At 41.1% G+C, this 25,511-nt stretch overlaps 1 protein-coding gene and 1 pseudogene across 2 annotated transcripts in view; one reads left to right on the forward strand and one right to left on the reverse strand.

Moving 5' to 3' along the window:
- The window catches only part of LOC132158317 (nectin-2-like), a 66,866-nt gene extending 56,212 nt beyond the window's left edge, over positions 1-10,654 (reverse strand). The window contains exon 1 of one of the 2 annotated variants that reach the window (XM_059567680.1): positions 10,210-10,373. In XM_059567680.1, the coding sequence (XP_059423663.1) occupies positions 10,210-10,258 (49 nt within the window). In that variant the 5' untranslated portion in view covers positions 10,259-10,373. Of the gene's footprint in view, positions 1-10,209 lie in introns of both variants that reach the window. The other variant, XM_059567679.1, reaches the window with a different exon arrangement.
- A 908-nt stretch (positions 10,655-11,562) lies between these two features.
- On the forward strand, positions 11,563-25,400 carry LOC132157911 (uncharacterized; annotated as a pseudogene).
- Positions 25,401-25,511: the final 111 nt, after the last annotated feature.

Raw genomic sequence — 25,511 nt, forward strand, 5'->3', positions numbered from 1 at the left:
CACTGAATGTTAAAATATCAATCTTCCTCTCTCGCTCCCTGACACCTCTCCTTCTACTCCATCATCCATCCACCCATCTATTCATCCCTCTCTTCCTCTGCATCTAAATAAATAAACACCAAGAAGGGAGTGAGGGAGACCAGGAGAGAAAAACTAGGACACTACAACTTGGGACCCATAGACCTCCCCCACACACAGAGAGACTGACAAAGAGAGAGAGAGGAAGAAGTGGTATACCGGCACACGTTTAGGTAAAGGAAGGAAGAAGTGAGGGATAGAGAAAGAGGAGGCTACAGATGTTCAGGAAAGAGGGGGTGGGACGAACCAGGCACTGGAGGGTGGTCACCGGCACTTCAGTTTATTAATAATCCATATCAGATAAATCTTTTCAGTGTTAGACTTCAAGGAGGTGTGCAGGGGGATAAAGACAAGACTGAATAGAGATTTCTGCCCTTTTAAGCTGCATCTGCCTAATCAAAATGCTCCCGAGCTAATCACTTGTTGATTTTACATCCCTCGCTCGGCGCTCTGCCTGGGGCTTTTTTCCTGTTCTTTTCTTTTTCATTCTCTCACAGGCCCGTGTTGCCCCGAGGGCTTGGTTATGGCATAGACAAATCACTCACAAACTGAAAATGAACTTACAACACACATATCATGTTAGTCTACTCAAACATACAAGCAGAGGTTAAAACACATGCAAGGTTACATGCAAATAGAAAACAACTAGAAAAAATGAGATTGGGTAAATTTCATATGAAAGCTAGAACTGTGCCCTATTCACTCCGAAGGCAGCAGGCCATCTCATATGTATGTGTTTGTCACAGCCTATATATAGACAGACTGTTGTAGAATTTAATATTTGCTTGATAACAAAATAGCTTGATAATTAAAACCTTGTTGAGGATAAAAGACTGCTTTCTGAAACGCTTTTGAACAATAGTACACATATACAGGAAGTAGCCTATAAATAAATACACACAAATATTAGCAAGTTTTGGTACAAACAAACTAAATGAGAATCAAATGAATCATGAAAATCTGTCACCAAAATTACAAAGAGCAAATTTTCTTTCTTGAAATGACTGTAACATGTTCTCTTCACTAGAAGCCTTACAGAGAGTTTGAGCTGCTCACTTGAATTTAGTTTGACCCTACAAGTAGCATTCTCTTCCCACATTGCTATTTGAGGGCACAAACATGGCATTTGGAATTCGCCCACTGCGTCAGCGCTTTTATTCCCCATCATGCTTTGCTTCTCAGTGAGCACAGAGGGCCATAACAAAGGCGAGCAAGGGTGAAAACTATCCATTCACCCCTCATAAGAGTGCGAGGAACATTTTCTCCTCTCTTCATTCTTCGGTCCTCTAGAGAGCAGAGGAAGAGAAGGGTGGATCCTCCGGTGCTGCCGTATCACTTACCTGTATGAATGGACACGGCTGAGAGAACAATGAGGGGCTTTCTTTAGTCTCACTCTCTCTCAAACACACACACACACACACACACACTTGTCTGAAAGGCAGTGTGATTCTAAAAGAGGTAGGGGACAAACACAATGGCCTCTCAGTTCCTGCATGGTCACCATTTCATGTTCCCTTTTACTCATCACTGACCAACTGAGCTGCAACTGACAGGTACTGTGTTAATGAATAATTATGTGTCATTTAGAGAGGAATTCAATACAAACAATACAATATTGCATTGTAATTCACCTACTGTACCATCTCCATCAAATTAACTGTTTTGGTGTATAATGAGACATAAGCTAGAAGTGATTTTGATTCATTTCAGTGACTCAGATCTTTTGCCTCTGTTCACATTTACCTCAATTAGATGTTTTATAGAAAGCTACTTAAAAATGAGGAACATAAAGAGCCAAACAGAATGAGACTGAATGTACATTATTGGGTGACGCGGCATCAAACAATAGTCTAAATGCAGCAAATGCTTAATCTACTCTGAAACTATCGTTTGTGTCACAGGTGTCACAGGGTATTTTGACCTTTAACTGAGTCCAAAAATTATTTTCTCCACTTGTCTTCACGTGTGCTTTTTTTCTTTCAGCATTGGAAAAAGAGCTGTTTCACTGACTTAACCTTCATGAAATACACGTAATGTGACAAGAAATGAAAGAGAAAAGAGAAAAGAGACTACTGAGAAAAGGAAAGAGAGGTCAGACCCAATTTTAAAAGAAATGGTGCGACTGGGAGCAAAATAAATGGCCCTTCTTTTAGAGGAGAAAGCAAAGGGCAGAAGGAAAGAAGGAACCAGGCATGACTGCATAAAGAGAAACAGACTGGTTGCATTTGAAAGAATGATTTTACATGAAAGGTAAATCAGAAAAATAATTCTTCCCTGGGTTCTCCCGTCATAATAATAACCACAAACACAGCCGCCCAAAACTTACTCTGACTTGTAGAAGAATCAACTGTCCTGATTTTACAAAGCAAACTGGATTAAACAACAACTAGACAAACTCCACAACAAACAAAAAGATGCAGAGGAACAACTCAAGCTGAGGTGGAGAAATAAGAAAGAAAGAAAAAGACATGGCTAGAGGAATAATGAGTCAGGGAGGGGGGGGGGGAGAAGGTCGCTGGAGAGTGAACATCTTAGCAGTCAAGACAGACCTGTTAAGTGGACTGAATCCTCAAGATGGAAGAAGTGAGAAACAAGGGATAAAGAGGAAGAGGGTGGGAGGAAGGACTGCGCTCGTTTGTTAAAGGCATCACAGAGGGAAGTCTGAAGGAACACGATGAGGATCGGAGGTCAGAACAAAGCTCAACCACCTGCTTCGAGGGAAACAAAGAAGAATGTTCAGGAAAAATAGCTATGTGTGTGTATGTTTGCATGCAAAAACAGTGCTTTAAAATGAGGGATGGTTCACCCAAAATTGATCATTCTGTCATGCTCTAAACCTGTATGAGCTTTTTCTGTGAAACATAAAATGATATATTTGGGTCAATCTCTCTCACAAAATCTCATTTTAAAACCTTTTTTTATTTTTTATAAATGTACTCTAAAATAAAAAGAAACATTTTTCATACCTTGCCAACATAACCTGAACTTTCTTAACCCTGTCATTAAAAAGGTCAAATTATCCTTATTTAGACTTATTTTTAAGGAACTTCAAGGGTCCAATCTATGATTTAATTTCCTGTTTTATGTTTTTAAGCATGTTCCTCATGTGTCTTTAATTTGATGGATAAAGTTTTATAATAATAATAACAAAAGATTATCCCAAAGTTTTTCTTTCAATAATTTTCATTTTCTTCATTATGATATCAGAACTGCTGTATCACCCTGACATTTTTGTCCATGTTTTAATACAGAAAATAAAAGCATGCTTATTGTAGAAGGTGTGTTTAAGTCATTGCACTTCAGAACATATTTTTGAATATATTAATAGCTTCGGACCAAAACAAAAAAGGTCATGTCATTGAACAATTTAACAGCTGTTGGACATTTTACTGAAAACTCTTTTAGTGTTCCACCAAAGAAAGAAAGTCATATGGGTTTGGAGCAGCATGAGGGTGAGTAAACAATGATTGAAACAAAGTTGTATCATTAAATTCTACGCACTTAAGTCACCTAGACAAGCTCCAGTTCACCTTGGGAGAACAATCTCAGGAGAACTGTATTTAGGCATTTCACACACTTTTTCTTGGTTATTTTACAGTACTTCTTCAAATACACTGACCTTATAAAATACTACAGAGAACATATACTAGCATTCACCAAATGTACCCAACAGAACTCACAGGAGACAGGCAAAATTATCTTAAAGGTCACTGCTGTTTTTCTCTGACAGCTCGCTACGTTGGGCATGCTAATGACATTAGCGTTCTCTGAGGAGCGATGTGCCGCTCACACTTACAGGAATAAGATAATTCAGCTCGCTTTGACTGTACTGTAGTTACTGTATCTGGTCTGGAATAAGACTGCACAAAAAAACAAAACAAAACGAGGCCAATTCTGGCTGGCTCGGATCCAGTCTGGCTTCCATCACGACATTCTGTGGACCAGGTGCAAGGCACTCAGGAAGAGGAGGAGAGGAAAAGACAATGACAGACAAGGGCAAACGGGCGCTAATGCCATTGCTAACCACAACTGACTGCAGGGATAAAGAGTGTGAAAAGGATGTGAAAGTGAAAAAAGGGACAGTGGGGATAGAACAGAAAGCGAAAAGTAAGTAAAGAAACACGATCAAACGTCCTCTGGAAATGAGGGGCTATATTTCACAGTGATGTCAGTCTGATGGGGCAAAGGCGTAATGTCTTCAATAAGCCGTGTCGACTCACAAGGGCATCGCTGGCCTTGCTGATCGATACAGGATCAATAGAGCAAAGCCTCGCTTCCTTGTCTGCCTCTGGCTAACTCTATATGGACGAGCTAAGGACAGTCAGGAAAGAGGGAGGGGGAGAGGAAGGACAATATTCGAAATAGTATCGCAGTCACTTCATAAAACCAGTGAGGGAGAGACACCGAGGCTAATCAGAGGAAGATCTTCTGCGTGATTTGTGAACGGTGACTTTGCTATTGAAGGTCACATGCTTCGCTGCAGACCGCGGTTTTAATTTTCCCTCCTGTGGAGCGTAACGTGTGGACATAATGACACTATTAATGACTGAGGACCTGTCAACTATTGTTTTAATTATGCTTTTAACTTTAACACCACAGCTGCAGTAAATGCCAATGAGACAGGAGAAAAATATCATTGGAATCACTTTCAGAATGATTTTTTCCAGCTGATGAATGCTAAAGACATTTAACAGCCAATCTGAGGTTCATTTTAGCTTCACTTTTCTAACCAATAAAAAGATAAAAGCGATTTTGAAAATAACCTTGACCACAAAAGTTTCTTATTTTTCACCCATCACTCATAAGTCAGAGGTTCTTGTGTATGTAACTTGTTTGTCAATGAAGGATAAAAACATTGACAGCCAATCAGAATCTACCAGACTCCGAGTGTTCAGAGTGATGACATCTCACAATATGTAGAACTTTAACATCTGTTGATGTGAACATCAATATAGTTGTTGTTTTTGGTGTGAATGAGCCATAAATATCCTCACTCTGTGACTGAATCATAATGTGTGTATGGGCTAAAATGGTACTGTTGGACGGAGACTTTTTTTTTTAGCACTAGTCATAATATAATGCAGTTCTCCATTGTGGAATTCAAACCCTGCTTATGCAGTTATTTAGAGGCACCGGTATCCAGCCAGACATGTCTTTTCACACAACCATGTATCTTCACACTCAGCTGTGCCCAGTGTGCAAGAGCACTTGCAGTGAGGAGTCCTGAAACCACTGACATGCTAAATTCACGAGACAGCACGAGTGTGCTTTTCAAAAAATCCTCAGGAATCAAAACCCCTTTCACCCCCCTTGTCCCTCCCTCTGTCAACGTCTTAGGACACACACACTTATTCTGCAAAAAGAAAAGAGCCTTTCAGTTATTTCATCATCTGATGTTTCTGCCTCAAATGATAAAGCATCTGCATGTGTTAGAAAGACTCGGTAGGCATCTCATTTCAACTCGAGGACAAAAATAGGACATTTTCTTTACGATATTGTTTGTAAAATTGACAATTTGATGTCATCCCAAAATTCTCTGTCCCTCCAGGATTCATGCCAGTGAACCCATAATAAAAAGGATTAATTCATGATCACTCTGTAAATCAGACTACACTGGTCACGTAGTACCGTATGTTGTTTTTGCATTCAGCCCATGTGGACAATTGTGATAACTGTCCAATTGTGGACAGCCTGTTGAATACAATTTGCAAACTTACATTCATAATGGTCTTTTCTGTCCTTCTTTGGTTGTACAGAATAGAGCAGCTTGGCCATTCTACAAAATATGTACTTATATGCTCTACGGAAAGGGAAAGTCAGTGTGGAACATGAGAATGAAATGAAGACAAATGTAATTTTTGGTTGAACTAATCCACTAAATTAAGACCATTTCTATCAAGTTCATGACTAACCAAAGCTAAGTGAATATGGAGCCAGCAAACCAGACAGAGTATCTATAGCATCCCAAAAAGCATCTAAAAAACCTTCAGGGTTGTGATGTTAAATCATAAAACGAACTGGATGGCATTCTGTCTATAGGGGATGAACACTCATCATGTCCTATTCCTTTTTATGCCATTTGGCATCTATTTTAAAGAGGGCAGATCTGTGGTCATTTTCTTTTGAGTAGACATGACCTACTGCAGCAATCTGGCAACCCTCGACATTCCCACGTCAAACTGGCAACCACATACCACTATCCAGACCAACTGCTGACCCCTGGAGGGTCAATGATCCCCCTGCATGCAATGGGACAGGGAGGTAAACTCAGCCAGCATGGGATGTGATAACATGTTGCCTTATGTGCATGTGTCTCCCTGAATCAGGTTTTGTCTGCATTTCCTAGATGCATAAAACAGAGAACAATTTCACTGCATGGTAAACCACAGCAAGAGCAAAACCCTGCTTTCTCATTCCTCGCTGCCACTTTTGTTTCACTTCTCACCATCATGTTGCAGCCACAATGGTTGGTTGGCTTTCCATCAGCAGGTGCAAGACTAAAATATGAGGTCCAATAAACTGGACATATCAACCCCATGAATCTCTAATACCATAAAAGCATTCTGAGATCTGACATCTGCTGAACCACTGAGAGCAGAGCGAGAGAAAGAAAGTGACAAGAATAGAGCCAGACAGTAAGAAAAGAAACGCTCGAAAGAGCCTAGTCCTCTAAGTGCTTCAAGGACCAGTTGAGATTCATTTTAGCTCCACTTTCGAACAAATAGAAAGAGAAAAAGCCATTCTGAAAATAACCCTGACCACAAAACTTACTTATATCTGACCCATCACTCTGAATTCAGACTTCATTGTGTGCCATGTGTAACCCCTCTCTCCCGGGTATCGCACTCGCACTGAGTGGGCCTCGAACCCGGGTCTCCGGCATGCAAGGAGGCTATATGACTGCAGCCACTAGTGTCTGTCGCTAGTGCGTCTCTTGAGATTGGGGAGTGAGGTTTAGATGCACAGCACTACTCGCTGGCCTCCGTTACACATGGATATCATACAAACCTTTGCGGGAAACCTCTAGTGTCCGTATTAGTGCAGGTTGATGTTAATTACAAGGTCAGTCATTGATTTCAGCAGACTGCATTCCCAGAGGCGCATGTCAAACACAGACCTGACACAAGTTTTAAAAGCTTTGGTCCCCCATCCACAAATCCCCCAACATTCATCCAACCTTATCTTTGCAAGAAACCAGAATGAGACATCCAAAATCACTGTCGGATTCACCAGCACACATGGTTTCCAAAAAGTCTTTGAACAGTCTCTTGACAACCATATTCAGAGGAAAACTACCTCATATACACCCCTAAAAATAAAGGTCCTTTCCATTGCATAAAAGGTTCTTTTGCATGTTAGTGTTCTTCACACTAACAAATAAATGGTTCTTGTAGGAACGGTTCACTCAAACTTTGGGCAACCCAAAATGGTTCTTCTATGCAAAAACTCCCTTTTCCAACCATTATTTTTAAGATAATACTGACTGATAAACTTGCGTAAGAGTTCTCACAGTAACGAAACATTTCTAAATCAATGTTGTTCCCACAGTCTACCAGTTTTGTCTACTGCTACACCTCCTCCCACGTTCTCTCACCGGCTCAGATGCTAATAAACAGCGTGGCCCTGAGGTCAGAGCAAGGAGGGGTGGGGGGAGAGATTTGAATACACCAATGACAATCATCTCTCAAACAAAAGCAAGCGGATAAGGACGGCAATGGACGCAGAAACAGAGGAAGGGATGGAAGGAAACAGGAGAAGATGGAAGAATGGAGGCTGGAAAGCTTCGTTTTCAGTGCGACTTTTGTTTACATGCTCCCCGGTATGTGGAACTGGCGGACAATGGAGACCGTCTCGCCCGTTTACTCAACACTTCTTCACTGTTTAAACCACTTGAGCCAGTGCTGTCACAATCGCTGCGTGTGCTTGTTAGAGTGCGTCTATAACTGCTGTGCTCACACAGTTTAGAATAAGGTCAGCTTGGCCTCCGCCTCCATCAGTGGAGCAGCCTAACATTGTTGAACCCCCTCCTCCTCCTTCTCCTAAACACACACACACACACACACCACTTGATGCATTCAGCCAGAGACACCGCTACAGTAGCCCCCCTAAACCCAGCTTTCAATGAAAGCACAGCGTCGCCATGGCAACGGGTTCAAGCTTTTTTTTGACCCGTGTTCACTATGAGGGTATTATAACACAATCAGTAGTTTCTATTGTGCAGATCTCTGCTCCCTGTAGCCTACATTTCAGTCTGGAACTAGAAAGATAAACTGCTGCAAGTTTTACAATCATAAAACTAGCTTAAACCTGCTTCCTGTTTATATAGATCTTAATTTGAAAAGCAACAATGAGGTTATTAAAATAAAGCTTTTATATTACCGTGCTTGAAGTTGGTCTGATTGTATTTAATAGGCACACAATGAAAATGAGTCTGCAGGGGCCACTGAGGCAAGCATACAAAAAGCTTTGACCCTTCAAATATTTCGCGACTGCTGCATATAAAGGCAAAAGCTCCCAGGACACTGAACTAAATGGAGGCAAAGGGAAGGGGAAAAAAGAAAACACTAGGCCTGTTTATACTGTTTGCTTAAGCGAGAAAATCATGACCCCTTATTCCGCTGCGCGGTTCATAAATAAAACAAATCCTTTGTTTCGTTATTCTAGATTTCCTCCTGAAGTGCAGTCGATGTACTGTGAAATGGGCCCAAGCAGAAGAGGTCCAGACCATGAATAAGTTAAAGAAGTGAATTGTTTTATAAGTTACGACAAAGAGCTCTATCCTATGATGTCACGAACCTTCGACACATCATATTGCATCATAATGCATAATGTCATATACATACAGTGTTAGCCAAAATTATTAAAACACTGGTATTTTCACCAGCTAAAAAAAAGTCAGTTATTTCTATGGTTTGCTGTAGTGTGTCAGTAGGAAATATCAGTTTACATTTCCAAACATTCATTTTGCCATTAACTGTAATAATCCAGTCTGATTTTTGTTAGCACAAGGAGTCTGACAGCAGCCAGTGCTCCTCACAGAGATCTGATCTCACCATCATCCAGTCTAGAATTATATGTAGAAACAGGAGGAATCTGAGACGGAAAACTAAATATTTATAGGCAACTTACAGTTAACCAGTAACACGTTGTATTGTAGCACTGACATTCTTTTTTAATTGAAATTTCTAACATCTTTTTCAGTGTCTGCGCTCGGTAAGACACTCAAGCAGAGTTTTTCATGACACTCACACCAGCTCTCTGTCAGGTGTAGTGCACCTGCGAACCGTGACATGGCCCATGAATAATTAAACTGCAAAGACAATGAAAAAAGAGCCCCTCAATCTGCGATCAAAAGGAGCTACGGTGCACGAGACGTGCCCTGAAATAGGACTAAACAATAGGCAGTGACGTCAGCCTGTTAACAGCTCTTTGATATTTCGGGGAATGAAGGATTGGCAGTCAAATTATTTATATTATTAAAATTAAACAAAATGACGTTCTGAAAGAGTGATGTAATCTTTAACGGTAAAATAATACCAAGTTGAAAACCCACGTTTTAAAATGGTAAGAAACACCCTGTTGCGTGATTGACGGATTGATTTACATTCATTTGTGTCCCTTCAGCTGGAAATAATAGGATAAGATGTGAAGGAGAAAATACGCCAGGGACGTGAGGAACCGAGAGAAATGTGGTACGAGGAAGAGAGAGCACTGAAGTACGAATGGATAATGTCCGTAGTTTCGCAACAACAAAAACACACACACCTGTCAAAACGTAAGAGGGGGGGAAAACACTTCCAAGACCACACCTAGAGAAACATGGCGCTTATCGAAACCAAACTCAAACAGTCTCCAGGGAAAAGAAACCTGATGCGAGATCAAACAGGCAAGTTATTTCCCCCATACTATGATACACTGGGCTAGTTAATACAATTATTTTATAGTCATCATGAATTTAGTCTGAGAAGCGCGTGAACGCTTATAGATTGACTGAAGGATATTTCTATCATGACAGAGTTGCGCAAACGAGGTTATGTATTCAAATGAAAGCAAAAGCGAATCAGTATATTTTATAACCGACAACAATTAGTGACTCCTTTTACTTTTTAAACATGATATGACATGTCTTACCTTGAATAATTAGGAGAATGAGTGCGCTTAACAGTCCTGACATCTTCATAGGACGGAAGGGTGGACAGTCCACCTTTAATAATTTGTCGCTTTTCCGCTTGTTAAACTCAGTCAGCTCTGAGTCGCAAAAAAAGGTTAGTCAGATGGAGATAAAAACCTGTTGTGTGGTTCCTCTTGTTTCTTTTAATGAACGATCGCAGAAACTTAATGGTAAAGTGCGTCGCTGTATTCAGCGCGTTCCTTCAGAGTTGGTTTACAATCTAGTGTCAGAATTCTCTTTTGAGTTGTATTGATCGCTCAAGTCCTCCGAAACTGTGACGCGGCGTCCTGCGACCAGGTAAAACCGTCCCACAGGTGAATAAATATCCGGTGTCCTCAAACCTGTCGCGCGGGGATCGTCGCTGCTCTGTTGAAACTCTCGCAGATGCGCCGCTCTTTGCACAGAAGCGTGTGACGTCATACGCCACGTCACGCTGCATTTAAAGCCACCTAAATTTCAGAAAACGCTTTGGTACTTTCCAGCTTTAATGTGGTTTTGACCGTTGCACTATTCTAAGTTTAAAACAACTAAACGCTAATTTAATCCATTCGAGATAACTTGTATCGTAATAATGTGTAATATTGTAATGTAACAATGTAGCTAATATTTCTAATCCGTTCAAACGGGCCATTATAAGGTGCATTCTGAATATAGCCTAAGATAGTTTTTCGTGGGTTCTCGTTTCAACATATTTAAACTAAACTCTGAGATTAGTTTCAGATATGAGATTAGTTTCTTGCGTCATTTGTGCTTTTCCTCTTTGTATTTTTGGTTTCTTTTCCAGCTGAACGCAGATTCATTCATCGTGAGGTTCGTGGAGTTACTGGAAATGCAAAGGATGTAATGAGTGCCAGAAATATATCCCGGCCAAGTTTTGTTTCAAGTTGTCGAGTTGTAGTAATGAACTAGAACAGGTAGCTCTAGCGCTTCCCCTGCTGGTGACATGTCGCTAAAACAACGATCATTCTTCTGCTCATCTGTGAAATAAACGAAAATATCTCCAGTTCTACAGATCTACAGCTTTTGTTCAGAAGTTATGCTTTATATATATATATATATATATATATATATATATATATATATATATATATATATATATATATATATATATATAAGAAAAAAAATTATTTATATATATATATATATATATATATATATATATATAATTTTTTTTCTCAGATATAAGGTGAAATAGAGAAATCTGCATGTTTGAGTGAGATCATTATGTCTGCTGAAATAGGTCTGTCCTATGCAGAATTCTTGATTGTACCTCACTAGTCACGTTCAGTATATGTCACTTCCACCACCCCATTAAGATCATAACCCAAGCATCTCTCTCTTTACTCATTCTCTCTTTCTGATTGTTTACACGGGCCAATGACACGCACAGTACTATGCCTCTCATTAGCTGCTTTGGCCTAGTTTGCTCTCTCTGAAGTTTCTCTTCCCCTGCTCATTTACCCAGTCCATTCTTTCTCCATTTCAGTTTTCTTCAGTTTTATCTCTTTTTTTGTAGACCCTCTTTCGTTCTTTAGCTCAGAGGTGATTAGGAGCTGAGCTGGTAATGGGACTTGGAAGTGCTGATAAGTCTGTTAGCTTTAATTAAAGACATTTACGGGGATGTAAAGACATTTAGCCAGAAGCTGAAGACCATTTCTGATTACATCTCTAAATCCTTTTTCTTATGCTCTCTCTCTCTCTCTCTCTCTCTCTCTCTCTCTCTCTCTCTCTCTCTCTCTGTCTTTTCACGAGCAATTCCCACAGTCGACTCTTGTCTAACAGTCTGTTCTGTCCACTTTTATGGACAACCAACTTTTCGTATGATTTAGAGTTCAGAAATGCATTTATTTTGTGTTATTTGTTCTGATATGTTCCTTGTTAAAGCCAGAAGCATAACTATGTGGCTGCAGAGAAAAGCATGGACTTATCTCATTGTGATTATAGCTGCATGTAAATTAGTGTGTGCTCTGTTTTATCGGCCTCCACGTTTGTAAAATTGCTTCTGTTTTTTTTTTGTCAGTGTTTTGACATTTGTTGTGTTTATCAGCTTCTGTCAGATGTTGCTCTCAGCTTTTAATGTTGGGCCCTTTTCCTGTCTTGTTCTTGTGTCAAATGTGAGAAAAGAAGACAAATTCGTGCACTTTAGCTAGCTAACTGTTAAGAAAATGTGGCTTCCTAGCAGCACCATGAAAAAATATTTTCATGCTTTCATACTTATTTGTTCTGGTTCATGTTTCCTCATGTCGCCACTCATGGCAGGTAAGATAAATCTATGTATGTGTGTGTATTGTTATTATAATTATTATTATTATTATATTTTAAACTATACATAATATATTAAGATAATGTGAGTTTTTTTTTTCACCCACCTTTGGAATGTTGCTTCGCTTTATGGTTGCCTGAAATAAAGTTGGACTTGAAACTTGAAAAGTTAAATTTCCAATATTATTAATTTCATAAAAAAACACAGAGAAATCAAACATATATTAGGGACTAGAAGCAATTAAGGGGGATTCTGCGTTATCTTAATGAACCACTCAGACACTAAATTGCATTGGGCTTATATTCATTGGCTGATTAACATAGATAACAGCGGCTTACACTACACTACACTACAGGGGTTCTCAAACTGGGATATAGAGACCCCCAGGCGACTGAAAGGGGTGTTTAAGGGGGTCTGCAAAAAAGATTTTACAAAATGTATATAAAAAGACAGACTTAATACAAAGACAGTTTGTATTAAGTTTGTTTAGAACAGTTTTTGAGTTGCAATGGTTTAAAATTAAAAAACGTCTTGATGCATTTGTATATTACAAACATGCAGCTTTGTGATGTTTTTATAAGCTGTTTGTAGTCTGATGGCACCCATTTACTGCACAGGTGCCATTGAGCAGTGTTATGTGTAAGATGTTTGGTTGGTATTACCTGCTGGAGCAATGTTGCAGATATTACTTTGTTGCTGCTTTATTAAATAACAGAAGTTGTTTGAAATATTTTGGCTTGTCATCATTTTGAGCAAAATGTACTCTTCATTTATCTGTAACTTTCATGTATTAAGAGGCTCCAAAAATTATGCAATTACCAAGTTTTTGGGTTGTAATAGAAAAGCAATTTAACTAGCCTACTTACTGTTGGCTGGCAGTAATAAATATATTACTTTTGAAAGGAGGAACTAGTAATGAGTAATATATTACATTTTTTGAGAACTAACCCAACACTGTTGGTGAGCAAGTGAACTAATTCTAAATCTTGTATGGTGTGAGGGTGAGTACATTTTCAGCAAATCTGCAAAAGAGTCTAAGTGACTTCTGGTGCCAAAAGAGTCTGGTCTATATACTGTAGGTGATGTATGGAATGATGTGGTCATGGTACATGAGGACACATCTGTCACACTGTCCTGCTTTGATTCACCACCCACATCTTCTGTTCTGGTTACCTGGAAGATGACGGCAGCCAGGGAGGATCGCTGGTCTTATTTGTTATCAGCCAACTGCATCGATGGACAAACAGATGGACACAGCAGCAGAGTGTTTGGTGGCAGAAAGTTTGGGATTTCCGCAGATGCCTCACTGACCTTCAGGGCCGCAGCAGCTGCGCAAGGACGCTACTCCTGTGTGATAGAGCAGGATGACAAGAAGCTACAGCAGAGGATTGTTCTTCTCGGCCTGATTAAATGTAGATATCACAACCACACCACAACACGTTCTTCGTGTCTCAATGTGTCTGATATCTCTAGGTATTCTTCTCTCCTTCTCTTTTGCAGTATCTGTCACTCCCACGCCCCCCGTCACAGTGGACAGTACTGTGAGACTGGCAGCTCAGGTGTCTGGGGAACGTGGGTGTCTCCCTCGGGTGAACAGCTACACACTGAAATCTCCCATGGCACGGGCAGTCTGCTCAGCAAGCTGCCTGGCGTCAGCAGTAAAGACAGCGGAGTCTATACCTGCAGAATCCGTGTCCATGGTAACAGTGGCACGTCTGTCTCAGGACACTGGGAGAATGTGACAGTGAACCGTGAGATTTGGAGATATATTTTTAAAACATGCCAGTCAGATAAGTTTAGTCAATGTTATCTTTTGAAAGATTTGAAGGGATTCTTCTTCAAAATTGTCTAATTTTGTTAATTTCCTCTCCGTATAGTGGACTCAAATGTCATTCACTGTATTGGGAACGGTAAATGAGTAAAATTTGTGTTCAGTCTTGTGACTTTCTTTGTTTTTAAAAGTATTTCTGTAGGTTACATCTGTATTTTAGTAGATGATGAGAAATGGCTGTGTTTATGTGTAAGTCGTTTGAATCATTCACTCAACCAGTTTGTTCAAATAATTTATTCATGGAATGAAACAAAGACAGGCTGCATCCAAATATGCATACTTATCTACTAGGGGTGGCAATATGACCAAATGTGCCTACCTCTCTCGCAGTCATATAGTAAAATGAGTTCTCTTTTGCTGTTGGTTGCTTTTCAGTGGCTTCAAATCACTTGGTTTTAAACCACAAAGCGTTAAAACATGCAAATGATAAGTTTTTATTGTAGTGTAACTGTGATAAAGACAATAGTCCAACATCTCAACCACTTAATTGTAGTAGACCAAAAAATCTGTACATGAAAAGAATGGTACAGTCTAAATTCACAGTATTCATAAAACAGTAATGAAAAAAATTTGGATGACTTACTATTTACAGTGAGATTTTGAAGTGTGAATCCAGTTGACACTTTACTATCCCATAATGCAACAAGAGAGGATTTATTAATAGCAGTGAAGAAATGCAATTGACACTGGCAGTTCACATGACAATGACATCAGGATGAATTTACTGTAGTACTGTACATCTGGATCACATTTATACTACACAGATTCAAACGATATAGAACAAGTTTTTTTTTTACTTTCACAAAATAATAACTGCGATTTCACATGCAGCTGTTTTCTTTATTAGTCACTGAATCATTTATTAACCAGTTCATTCCAAAACACTGATTAATTTAAGATTACATCACTACTAGGTGTTGCTCACATAAACAGAGGTTGGTTCTCTTTTGACTTTGTTTGTAACTATTTTCGCTTATGAGAAACAAAACGGAGTGTCTATTTACACTAAGTGCAAATAGCCTGCCTTGTTGGCAGAGGCTATTTACACTAACTCTGCCCAGCAACATGTGATTGGGGTAGTCAACACTATATACGACGCTTTATAAACATCACCTTCAGTGGCATGGATGGTTAAGCACATGCATTTTGACACAATTGACCTGAGTTTGAGTACGCCAAACTTTTTTTCTCCCTTTTCAAATATCATATCACACCAGAAAGGCATTTATTTTAAATAAAATTTAAGGAAATAATCGAAAAGCTGAAAATAAAGTATGGGGTAGGGTTAGGGTAGGTGTAGTGAGGGCTTTATTGTACCAATAAGGTGGCATTCATTTAATAATTTTAATTAAAATTATAATTTACACTCAATACATTATTATTGTGTACTGTTTTATAATGTACTACAATACAGAGGTGCAGGTTATTGCCACTATTTGCAATAAGTAGTATAAATAGTAGAAAATCCTGCTATTTTAAAAGTGTACATAGAAACTATAGTTATTTGCACTTGGTGTAAATAGCATATAGTTAAAAATACTGCTATATTCACTTAGTGTAAATAGAATCCATTGCTACAGTATTTGCACTTAGTTTAAATAGCATCTATCACTAAGAAAATATGCTATTTTCACTCAGTGTAAATACAAACCCTATTTCAAAAAAAGTTGGGACACTGTACAAATTGTGAATAAAAAAAGGAATGGAATAATTTACAAATCTCATACACTTATATTTTATTGACAATAGAATATAGATAACATATCAAATGTTGAAAGTGAGACATTTTGAAATGTCATGCCAAATATTGGCTCATTTTGGATTTCATGAGAGCTACACATTCCAAAAAAGGTTGGAACAGGTAGCAATAAGAGGCAAATGCGCATATAAGGAACAGCTGGAGGACCAATTTGCAACTTATTAGGTCAATTGGGAACATGATTGGGTATAAAAGAGCCTTTCAGAATGGCAGTGTCTCTCAGAAGTCAAGATGGGCAGAGGATCACCAATTCCCCCAATGCTGAGGTGAAAAATATTGGAGCAATATCAGAAAGGAGTTTCTCAGAGAAAAATTGCAAGTTATGATCATCTACAGTGCATAATATCATCCAAAGATTCAGAGAATCTAGAACAATCTCTGTGCGTAAGGTTCAAGGCTGGATGCCCGTGATCTTCGGGCCCTTAGACAGCAGTGCATCACATACAGGAATGATACTGTAATGGAAATCACAACATGGGCTCAGGAATACTTCCAGAAAACATTGTCGGTGAACACAATCCACCGTGCCATTCGCCGTTGCCAGCTAAAACTCTAGGTCAAAAGAGAAGCCATATCTAAACATGATCAAGAAGCGCAGGTGTTTTCTCTGGGCCAAGGCTCATTTAAAATGGACTGTGGCAAAGTGGAAAACTGTTCTGTGGTCAGACGAATCAAAATTTTAAGTTCTTTTTGGGAAACTGGGACGCCATGTCATCCAGACTAAAGAGGACAAGGACAACCCAAGTTGTTATCAGCGCTCAGTTCAGAAGCCTGCATCTCTGATGGTATGGGGTTGCATGAGTGCGTGTGGCATGGGCAGCTTACACATCTGGAAAGGCACCATCAATTCTGAAAGGTACAGTACAGACCAAAAGTTTGGACACACCTTCTCATTCAAAGAGTTTTTTTTATTTTCATGGCTATGAAAATTGTAGAGTCACACTACTCTATTAGTATTTAATTCAAACAATGTTACAGGTCTAAGACTACATTCATAAAAAATTAGGAATATCTCTGCCTTTGTCACGGCTTATGCTGCTGGAAGGAACACGGAGCCGAGGGATAAACGATACAAGGATTTATTAAATAAAACATAAACAAGGTAAGTCGTAAATAACAGGTGGCAAGAGGCAAGTGACAGGTGACAAGTAGACAAGTTGACATTTAGACGAGTAGACCAGACAAAACAGAACTGAAAGGACAAGGCTTTTATAGAAGGGATAATTGGGGAAACACAGGTGGATGGCATGACTAAATTAACAGGGACATGGAACACATGGGGAAATGACTAGACACACCTGGGAACTAATCAAAACCACACACGGAAGACAGAAACTGGGTCACAGGGGAAAAAACACACAAAATAAGTCCAGGTGTGTGACAGTACTCCCCCCTCCCGGTAGGTGCGTCCTCGCACCGTAGAAACAACAAAGGGAGGCGTGGGTGGGAACTTGGGAGGAGGTTCCGGTGGAGGACAGCCTCCCAGGAGGGGGCCAGCAGACAGGGACTACAGAGGAAGGAGCCAGGGAGGAGATGACGGAGGGAGGAGCCAGGGAGGAGACAGGAAGGATGTGAAGCAGGAGGTACCCAGCAGGACCCAGGCCACAGCCATAACGGCCCAAGGTGGGGCCGACGGTGGAAGGAGCCATGGAGGAGGAATGGTCACTGACTCCAGGGACTCGACCCACGGCAACGGAGCAAGTGGAGGAGGAGCCCGAGGCGGAGACGGAGAGCTGAAGAGCCAGGGTGACAGGGAGGAGCCGGAGGTCCTAGGCGGAACAGATGGCTCTGGTGACTGACGCGGCGATGTGGATCCGGAAGGCCGCGGTGAGGCCAGAGTGACCGAGGACTGAGGTGTAGCCGAGGGGATGAAGGAGCCTGACGGAGCCGGAGGGACGGAGGGATGAGGCGAAGCCGGAGGAGTGGAGTCCCGAGGCATAGGATGGACGATGCCAGACCAAGGCGGAGCCGGAGGGACGAGGGAGCCAGGCAGAGCCTGCGGACTGCCGGGCCACGGCGGAGAGGAAGGAGCTAGGAGCCATGGTGGAGCCGACGGGTCAACGGGCCGAGGCGGAGTCCAGGCCTCAGAGGCTGGAGGCGGAGGTGAGGGAGACGCCGACCAAGGCGTCGCTGGAGGATGGCGGTCCCGCTGAGCTCGCACCACAATGATGGTAGGCTGAGGGCGAGCAGAGGGGCAGCCAGACGACAGCGGAGGAGGAGGCAGGAGTGGGTGGGAATTTTGGAGGAGCAGGCATTGGAGTAAGCTCTGGGGCTGGAGCCCTTCCTGGGCTTAACGGAGGATCAGGAGCCCGTCCTGGGCTTAACGGGGGTTCAGGAGCCCGTCCTGGGCTTAACGGGGGTTCAGGAGCCCGTCCTGGGCTTAACGGGGGTTCAGGAGCCCGTCCTGGGCTTAACGGGGGTTCAGGAGCCCGTCCTGGGCTTAACGGGGGTTCAGGAGCCCGTCCTGGGCTTAACGGGGGTTCAGGAGCCCGTCCTCGGCTTAACGGGGGTTCAGGAGCTCGTCCTCGGCTTAACGGGGGATCAGGAGCCCGTCCTGGGCTTAACGGAAGATCAGGAGCCCTTCCTGGGCTTAACGGGGGTTCAGGAGCCCGTCCTGGGCTTAACGGGGGTTCAGGAGCCCGTCCTGGGCTTAAAGGAGGATCAGGAGCCCGTCCTGGGCTTAACGGAAGATCAGGGAGCCCGTCCTGGGCTTAACGGGGGAACAGGAGCCCGTCCTGGGCTTAACGGGGGAACAGGAGCCCGTCCTGGGCTTAACGGGGGAACAGGAGCCCGTCCTGGGCTTAACGGGGGAACAGGAGCCCGTCCTGGGCTTAACGGGGGAACAGGAGCCCGTCCTGGGCTTAACGGGGGAACAGGAGCCCGTCCTGGGCTTAACGGGGGTTCAGGCTGGCGTGATAAAAGGTGCAGAGCGCGTGGTCCGGGTAGCTGGTGGCATTAGCTAGCCAGAGAAACCGTCTGGTATGGTCCTCGAGAGACAGTCCCTCCTGCTCCAGCAGGAGGAGGAGGTATTCGGGGCGATAGAGGGGATCCATGAAACACTACGGAAAAAAAAAAAGACTGAAAAAAAACGGAACACAAAACGGAGGGAAAACACGCAGTTTTTAACTTTTTCAGGTCGGGTCTTCTGTCACGGCTTATGCTGCTGGAAGGAACACGGAGCCGAGGGATAAACGATACAAGGATTTATTAAATAAAACATAAACAAGGTAAGTCGTAAATAACAGGTGGCAAGAGGCAAGTAACAGGTGACAAGTAGACAAGTTGACATTTAGACGAGTAGACCCGACAAAACAGAACTGAAAGGACAAGGCTTTTATAGAAGGGATAATTGGGGAGACACAGGTGGATGGCATGACTAAATTAACAGGGACATGGAACACATGGGGAAATGACTAGACACACCTGGGAACTAATCAAAACCACACACGGAAGACAGAAACTGGGTCACAGGGGAAAAAACACACAAAATAAGTCCAGGTGTGTGACAGCCTTATTATAAACAATGCCTAACTCTCTTTCTCTGTGTCCCACTATTTCTCTTTCAGTGAAAGCTGTGCTCTCTTTCACAGAGGTGACACATGGTAATAGGCTCTTTTGTTACTGGAATACTATTGTGTACAAAATGGGACCTTTCCCTACGTGCCATTTACCCAGCAGCCTACTCTAGTCACTGAAACCTAGCATTCTCCACCAGGCTCTTTCAACTCACTAAATACTGATTTTATTTGAATGCTTGTATTGAATGAACACAACAATAAAAGAAACTTTGTAAATGTGTACTGTTTGAATTATTATAGAAAATTACGAGGGTACATTAATAAAAATTATCTACACAAATAAATCCTTCATGCTAAATTTTTAAATATAACTTAAAAAATAAACTTCTATTGTAATTTATTTTCATCAAACCTGTTTGGTTTGATACATTATTTGGTGCACTTTTTGTCACTCAGATGAAATAAATGACTTACAAAAAGAAATTATCATATGCAACTCCATATTTCTGTAGTCTTTTGATGTCATTGAATCTTTGAGTGATGAACCGGACTAAATTTAAATTGCTGTTTGTGTTTTGTTGTTATTTGAGTCAGTTTATTCAGATTCATTCGGACCAGTTTCCTTGAATGGATCCGAGAATAATTAAAACTACTGAAAGAGGGTGCCAAAATAATAATAACATTTGTATTCTTCTGTCAACTTTTCCTTTCCTTTTCCTTTTTTTTGTGATTAAACAGTCATTATCAGAGAGAGCACATCAGAACACTCATTCACTGACTCTTAATGATGCATGTTCTTGCATCATTGCTCTTGGATTCATTTTATAATTGCACAGGCGGTTCTATCAATCAATGTAGTTCAGCATGCAAGAGTCAATCAGTCAGTGTCTGGACTTTCATCTTTCTCACCCGTTCTTAATCTGATCTCCCCCTGTTCTTACTTTAATCTCTTTTTTCCCTCACGTCCTCCCCGCTCTCCTATTTCTCACTCAATTCTTTTACTTTTGTCTCTTCTTTCTATATATATCTCTCTCCCCTCCCTCTCTCTAGAGTAATGTTTTTAGTAGGCCTCATTACAGATCTCATTATGTGTAATTACACCTGTCCATGCCGCTGACAATTCTGTGGGTTGTGGCATTACTTTGGTAACCACCGAGCTCAATTAGCTCAGGATTGATACTGCTTTGAGTTTGAGGAGACACTGTACATCAGTCACAGTCAAGCTCATCTGACCGGCTACACCCGGCTCTTTAATCAATATATATCATTTTAACACTTCGCGTTCATTTTTCCTCTTTCATCATCTTATTTGCCGGTTTCCTCCTCAGGATACACCAAGTCCTCCCACACCACTCTTAATCTAAGTTGTTTGTACTCAGAAGGATCTCAAGTTAAAGCTGTAAAGTGGTCGTATGTTCAGGATCCCAGACGCTCTCTGCAGTCAGCTGTTGTTTTGCTGTTCTGTAGTGCTCCCTGTGACCCCTGAGACAACTGGACAGTATGCCTGCACTCTGTATCTGAAAAATGGAAAATCAGTGCAATATATGTACACCATCACAATGGCCAGTATAGGTGAGAGAAAGTGTATGCTATTCTTCTCTCTCTCTCTGTCTCTGTCTGGCACTCTTTTTTTTTTCCTTCTCTCTATTTATTTCTTGCTGTAAATTCTTTAAGTCAAGGTGTCAGCAACTGGAAAATGGCCAGACTGCAGATGAATATTTATTCCAATGAGTTATTTTTGTTCTGTGTGACAGACCTTCTGTGTTTCATTGAATTTAATGAACCAACGACGAGAACATTAGTTAAGCTAGTGCAATCATGTAGGTCACCGCAAAGGTCACATACCATACTGTAGCTCAATCATGTGCGAGTCCTTTGACCAATCATTTTCATGAAACCTAACTCCATCCTTATGGATTATTTAAAACATGGCTAGTGAGTCTCTGGAGCAGCAGGGTGCAGAAAATAGACCCTCTGCAGAATTCTTCTGTTAAAGGGATAGTTCACACAAAAATCATTTACACATCCTCATGTTGTTCCAAAAATGTGTGAATTTCTTTCTTTTATTGAACATGAAAGGAGAAATTTTCAAGAATGTACTGGTAGCTCAGAACTAGAGGTGTATATTTAAAAGTGTTTTTAGAACGCTTTGTCATGTGTGCAACACTGCAAAAGATAGAAGTCACGAGTGCACATCCATCCAATGCATGTTTACATAGAAAACAATGGAAAAGCAGCACAGTGGAATGGAAAAAACATGAGATGCAGGCTACTGGGGGTAAAAAACGCATGAAAACGCCTAGAGGTGCGGTTTTTAACAGCTGTTATTAACAACTTGACTGCTGCATTTTAACAACTTGACTGCTGCATTTTTAGAATGCCATGTGATACATGAGACACTTCAAAATAGATGAGACACAACAGTAATAATCAGACATGTCTAGTGCAAGTTTACATAGAAAAACTATATAAAAGTGTAAAGCAAAAAAGAAACATTTTGTGTGAACAGCCCCTAAGAGTTGACCATAAATGTCTTCTGAAGTCATGTGATATAGCTTTGTCTGCTTCACAAATCCATTTCAAATGATTTACTCACAAATCCCTGCCTCTGTCATTTAATTTGTCAAAGAGGGATAGAGCAGATGGCCATGTTTATCGGTAAATTACTTAAATAATAAAACCAATTATAACAACATTTTAATTTCTTAAATTCAGATGCAATTCAGGTTCAGATGCAAAAAGTAAATTTTAATTCACAAATATTTAAAACATTATTTCTATTATTTTTACACAGTTATTTGTTTTTTTTCCCTAGAGTTTAAACCACGATTAGAGGGTATTTACAACATGCAGATAACAGTGAGACTGAGAGCGGGTAGATAAGAGCAGCAACACTTATCGTTTACATGAATGATGTCACCTCACCATATGTAAAACATATTTTGTTCATGTCTCTTCCTCATCCTCCATATCTCTTCATCTTTCCAATACATGCATTCAGGGATATTTAAATACTCATGACATCATGTCTACTGTTGGGATCATTTGTGTCTTCCGCTCTCGCTGTGTTTGCATCTAAAGTTACATACACTGTCCCACTATTTTACTTTATTTTATTTTATATTTTAAATATTTTATTTTCCTGGAATTAATGGATACATTTCTAACCATTCCTGTCTACTCAACTCTTGTTGAAGATCCAACATTTTCTCCAGGGCCTGCACTGCCACCTGCGGGTGAGTGCCGACACACACACACACACACACACACACACACACACACACACACACACACTTCTGCACACTCACTGATGGGTAACCTAACTTAGCACTTCTTTTTCTGTCTTTCTCACACTCCCACCAGCAGGAGATGTCTCAGCATCCTCTCATGTCTCCACCTTCCCATTCCTTCTATTTCTGATCCCTCTGATTGCCCTAGCTGTTGGGGGGTTGCTATGGTGACAGGGCTATTTCATCAGCCGTCGAAGTAAGGCCCTGCATTTGTCTCCCCCCCCTGAGTCTGTCCATCAAAGATCTGAAGGCTGTCAGTTCACCCTGGCAGATGTTGATGGACAGAAGCCCTCGTGTGTGTGTGTTCACGTAGGTGTCGAGCTATCGCTGTCTCACCACTCCGGAGAGCTGGAGAACATCTATGAAAATCCTGATGATCTAAGACAGGTGATTGAAATGCACAGCACCTCCTTCTCCCCCTGCTGTATTATCAAATCTATTTTTACTCCCCCTTCTTTCTTTCATTCTCTCTCTCTCCTTGTCGTACTTTCTCAATGTATATCTATCTATGCTCTGTTATTAAATCTATTTCTCCCTCTCTCCTCCCAGCAGGCACCTCCCCAAGGCTCAGTCTACATGGTGAGTTATTATAATCCTTCTCAGGCAGAGCAACGAGTTATTGTGTGTGTGTGTGTGTGTGTGTCTTCCAAAAACCAGGTCCCAACATTTTACAATCTGTTTGACTGTGTGTGTGTGTGTGTGTGTGTGTGTGTGTGTGTGTGTGTCCTCCCAGTTGTGTCATGCCTGCGTTAATGATATTAGCAGATGAACCGAATCAAACCTCTGCCAAACTATAAATCTGAGACGTCTCCGACCTTCTCATCCTTGTCCCGGTTAAGTCTCTCTCTAGGATCTCAAGCCAATGGGTGAAGTGGATGTACAATCGTGGCCAAAAGTTTTGAGAATTACATAAATATTAGTTTTCAAAATGTTTGCTGCTAAACTGCTTTTAGATCTTTGTTTCAGTTGTTTCTGTGATGTACTGAAATATAATTACAAGCACTTAATACGTTTCAAAGGCTTTTATCGACAATTACATGACATTTATGCAAAGAGTCAGTATTTGCAGTGTTGGCCCTTCTTTTTCAGGACCTCTGCAATTCGACTGGGCATGCTCTCAATCAACTTCTGGGCCAAATCCTGACTGATGGCAACCCATTCTTTCATAATCACTTCTTGGAGTTTGTCAGAATTAGTGGGTTTTTGTTTGTCCACCCGCCTCTTGAGGATTGACCACAAGTTCTCAATGGAATTAAGATCTGGGGAGTTTCCAGGCCATGGACCCAAAATTTCAACATTCTGGTCCCCGAGCCACTTAGTTATCACTTTTGCCTTATGGCACGGTGCTCCATCGTCCTGGAAAATGCATTGTTCTTCACCAAACTGTTGTTGGATTGTTGGAAGAAGTTGCTGTTGGAGGGTGTTTTGGTACCATTCTTTATTCATGGCTGTGTTTTTGGGCAGAATTGTGAATGAGCCCACTCCCTTGGATAAGAAGCAACCCCACACATGAATGGTGTCAGGATGCTTTACTGTTGGCATGACACAGGACTGATGGTAGCGCTCACCTTTTCTTCTCCAGACAAGCCTTTTTCCAGATGCCCCAAACAATCGGAAAGGGGCTTCATCAGAGAATATGACTTTGCCCCAGTCCTCAGCAGTCCATTCACTATACTTTCTGCAGAAGATCAATCTGTCCCTGATGTTTTTTTTTGAGAGAAGTGGCTTCTTTGCTGCCCTTCTTGACACCAGGCCATCTTCCAAAAGTCTTCGTCTCACTGTGCGTGCAGATGCGCTCACACCTGCCTGCTGCCATTCCTGAGCAAGCTCTGCACTGGTGGCACTCCGATCCCGCAGCTGAATCCTCTTTAGGAGACGATCCTGGCGCTTGCTGGACTTTCTTGGATGCCCTGAAGTCTTCTTTACAAGAATTGAACCTCTTTCCTTGAAGTTCTTGATGATCCTATAAATTGTTGATTTAGGTGCAATCTTAGTAGCCACAATATCCTTGCCTGTGAAGCCATTTTTATGCAACGCAATTATGGCTGCACGCGTTTCTTTGCAGGTCACCATGGTTAACAATGGAAGAACAATGATTTCAAGCATCAGCCTCCTTTTAACATGTCAAGTCAATTTTTTTAAAATTTAACATGTCTGTTAATTTTCATGGCAAAGAAGGACTATGCAATTCATCTGATCACTCTTCATAACATTCTGAAGTATATGCAAATTGCTATTATAAAAACTTAAGCAGCAACTTTTCCAATTTCCAATATTTATGTAATTCTCAAAACTTTTGGCCACGACTGTATATAAAGAGTTGGATAGGTGAGATGATTGGCTGCAGGTCACGTGGGAGACACAGTGCAGGCCCATCATTGTTCATGTGCTTTATCAATAATTCATCTGCATTAATCATCCTGATAATGTTTTCCTATGTGTGTGTGTGTTTCATTTCAGATAGAACCAGAGCTGTGGTTGAGTTTATAAAACATTTACAGTGAAACTGTATTTGAAATAAAACTTTATATGTATATTTGACTTGTGTCTTAATGTATGACACTTAATTGTTTTTGTTACTAGTATGTCACTGCTTCAAAA

The sequence above is a fragment of the Carassius carassius genome, chromosome 15 (assembly GCF_963082965.1).
Source record: "Carassius carassius chromosome 15, fCarCar2.1, whole genome shotgun sequence".
NCBI classification, from domain to species: Eukaryota; Metazoa; Chordata; class Actinopteri; order Cypriniformes; family Cyprinidae; genus Carassius; species Carassius carassius.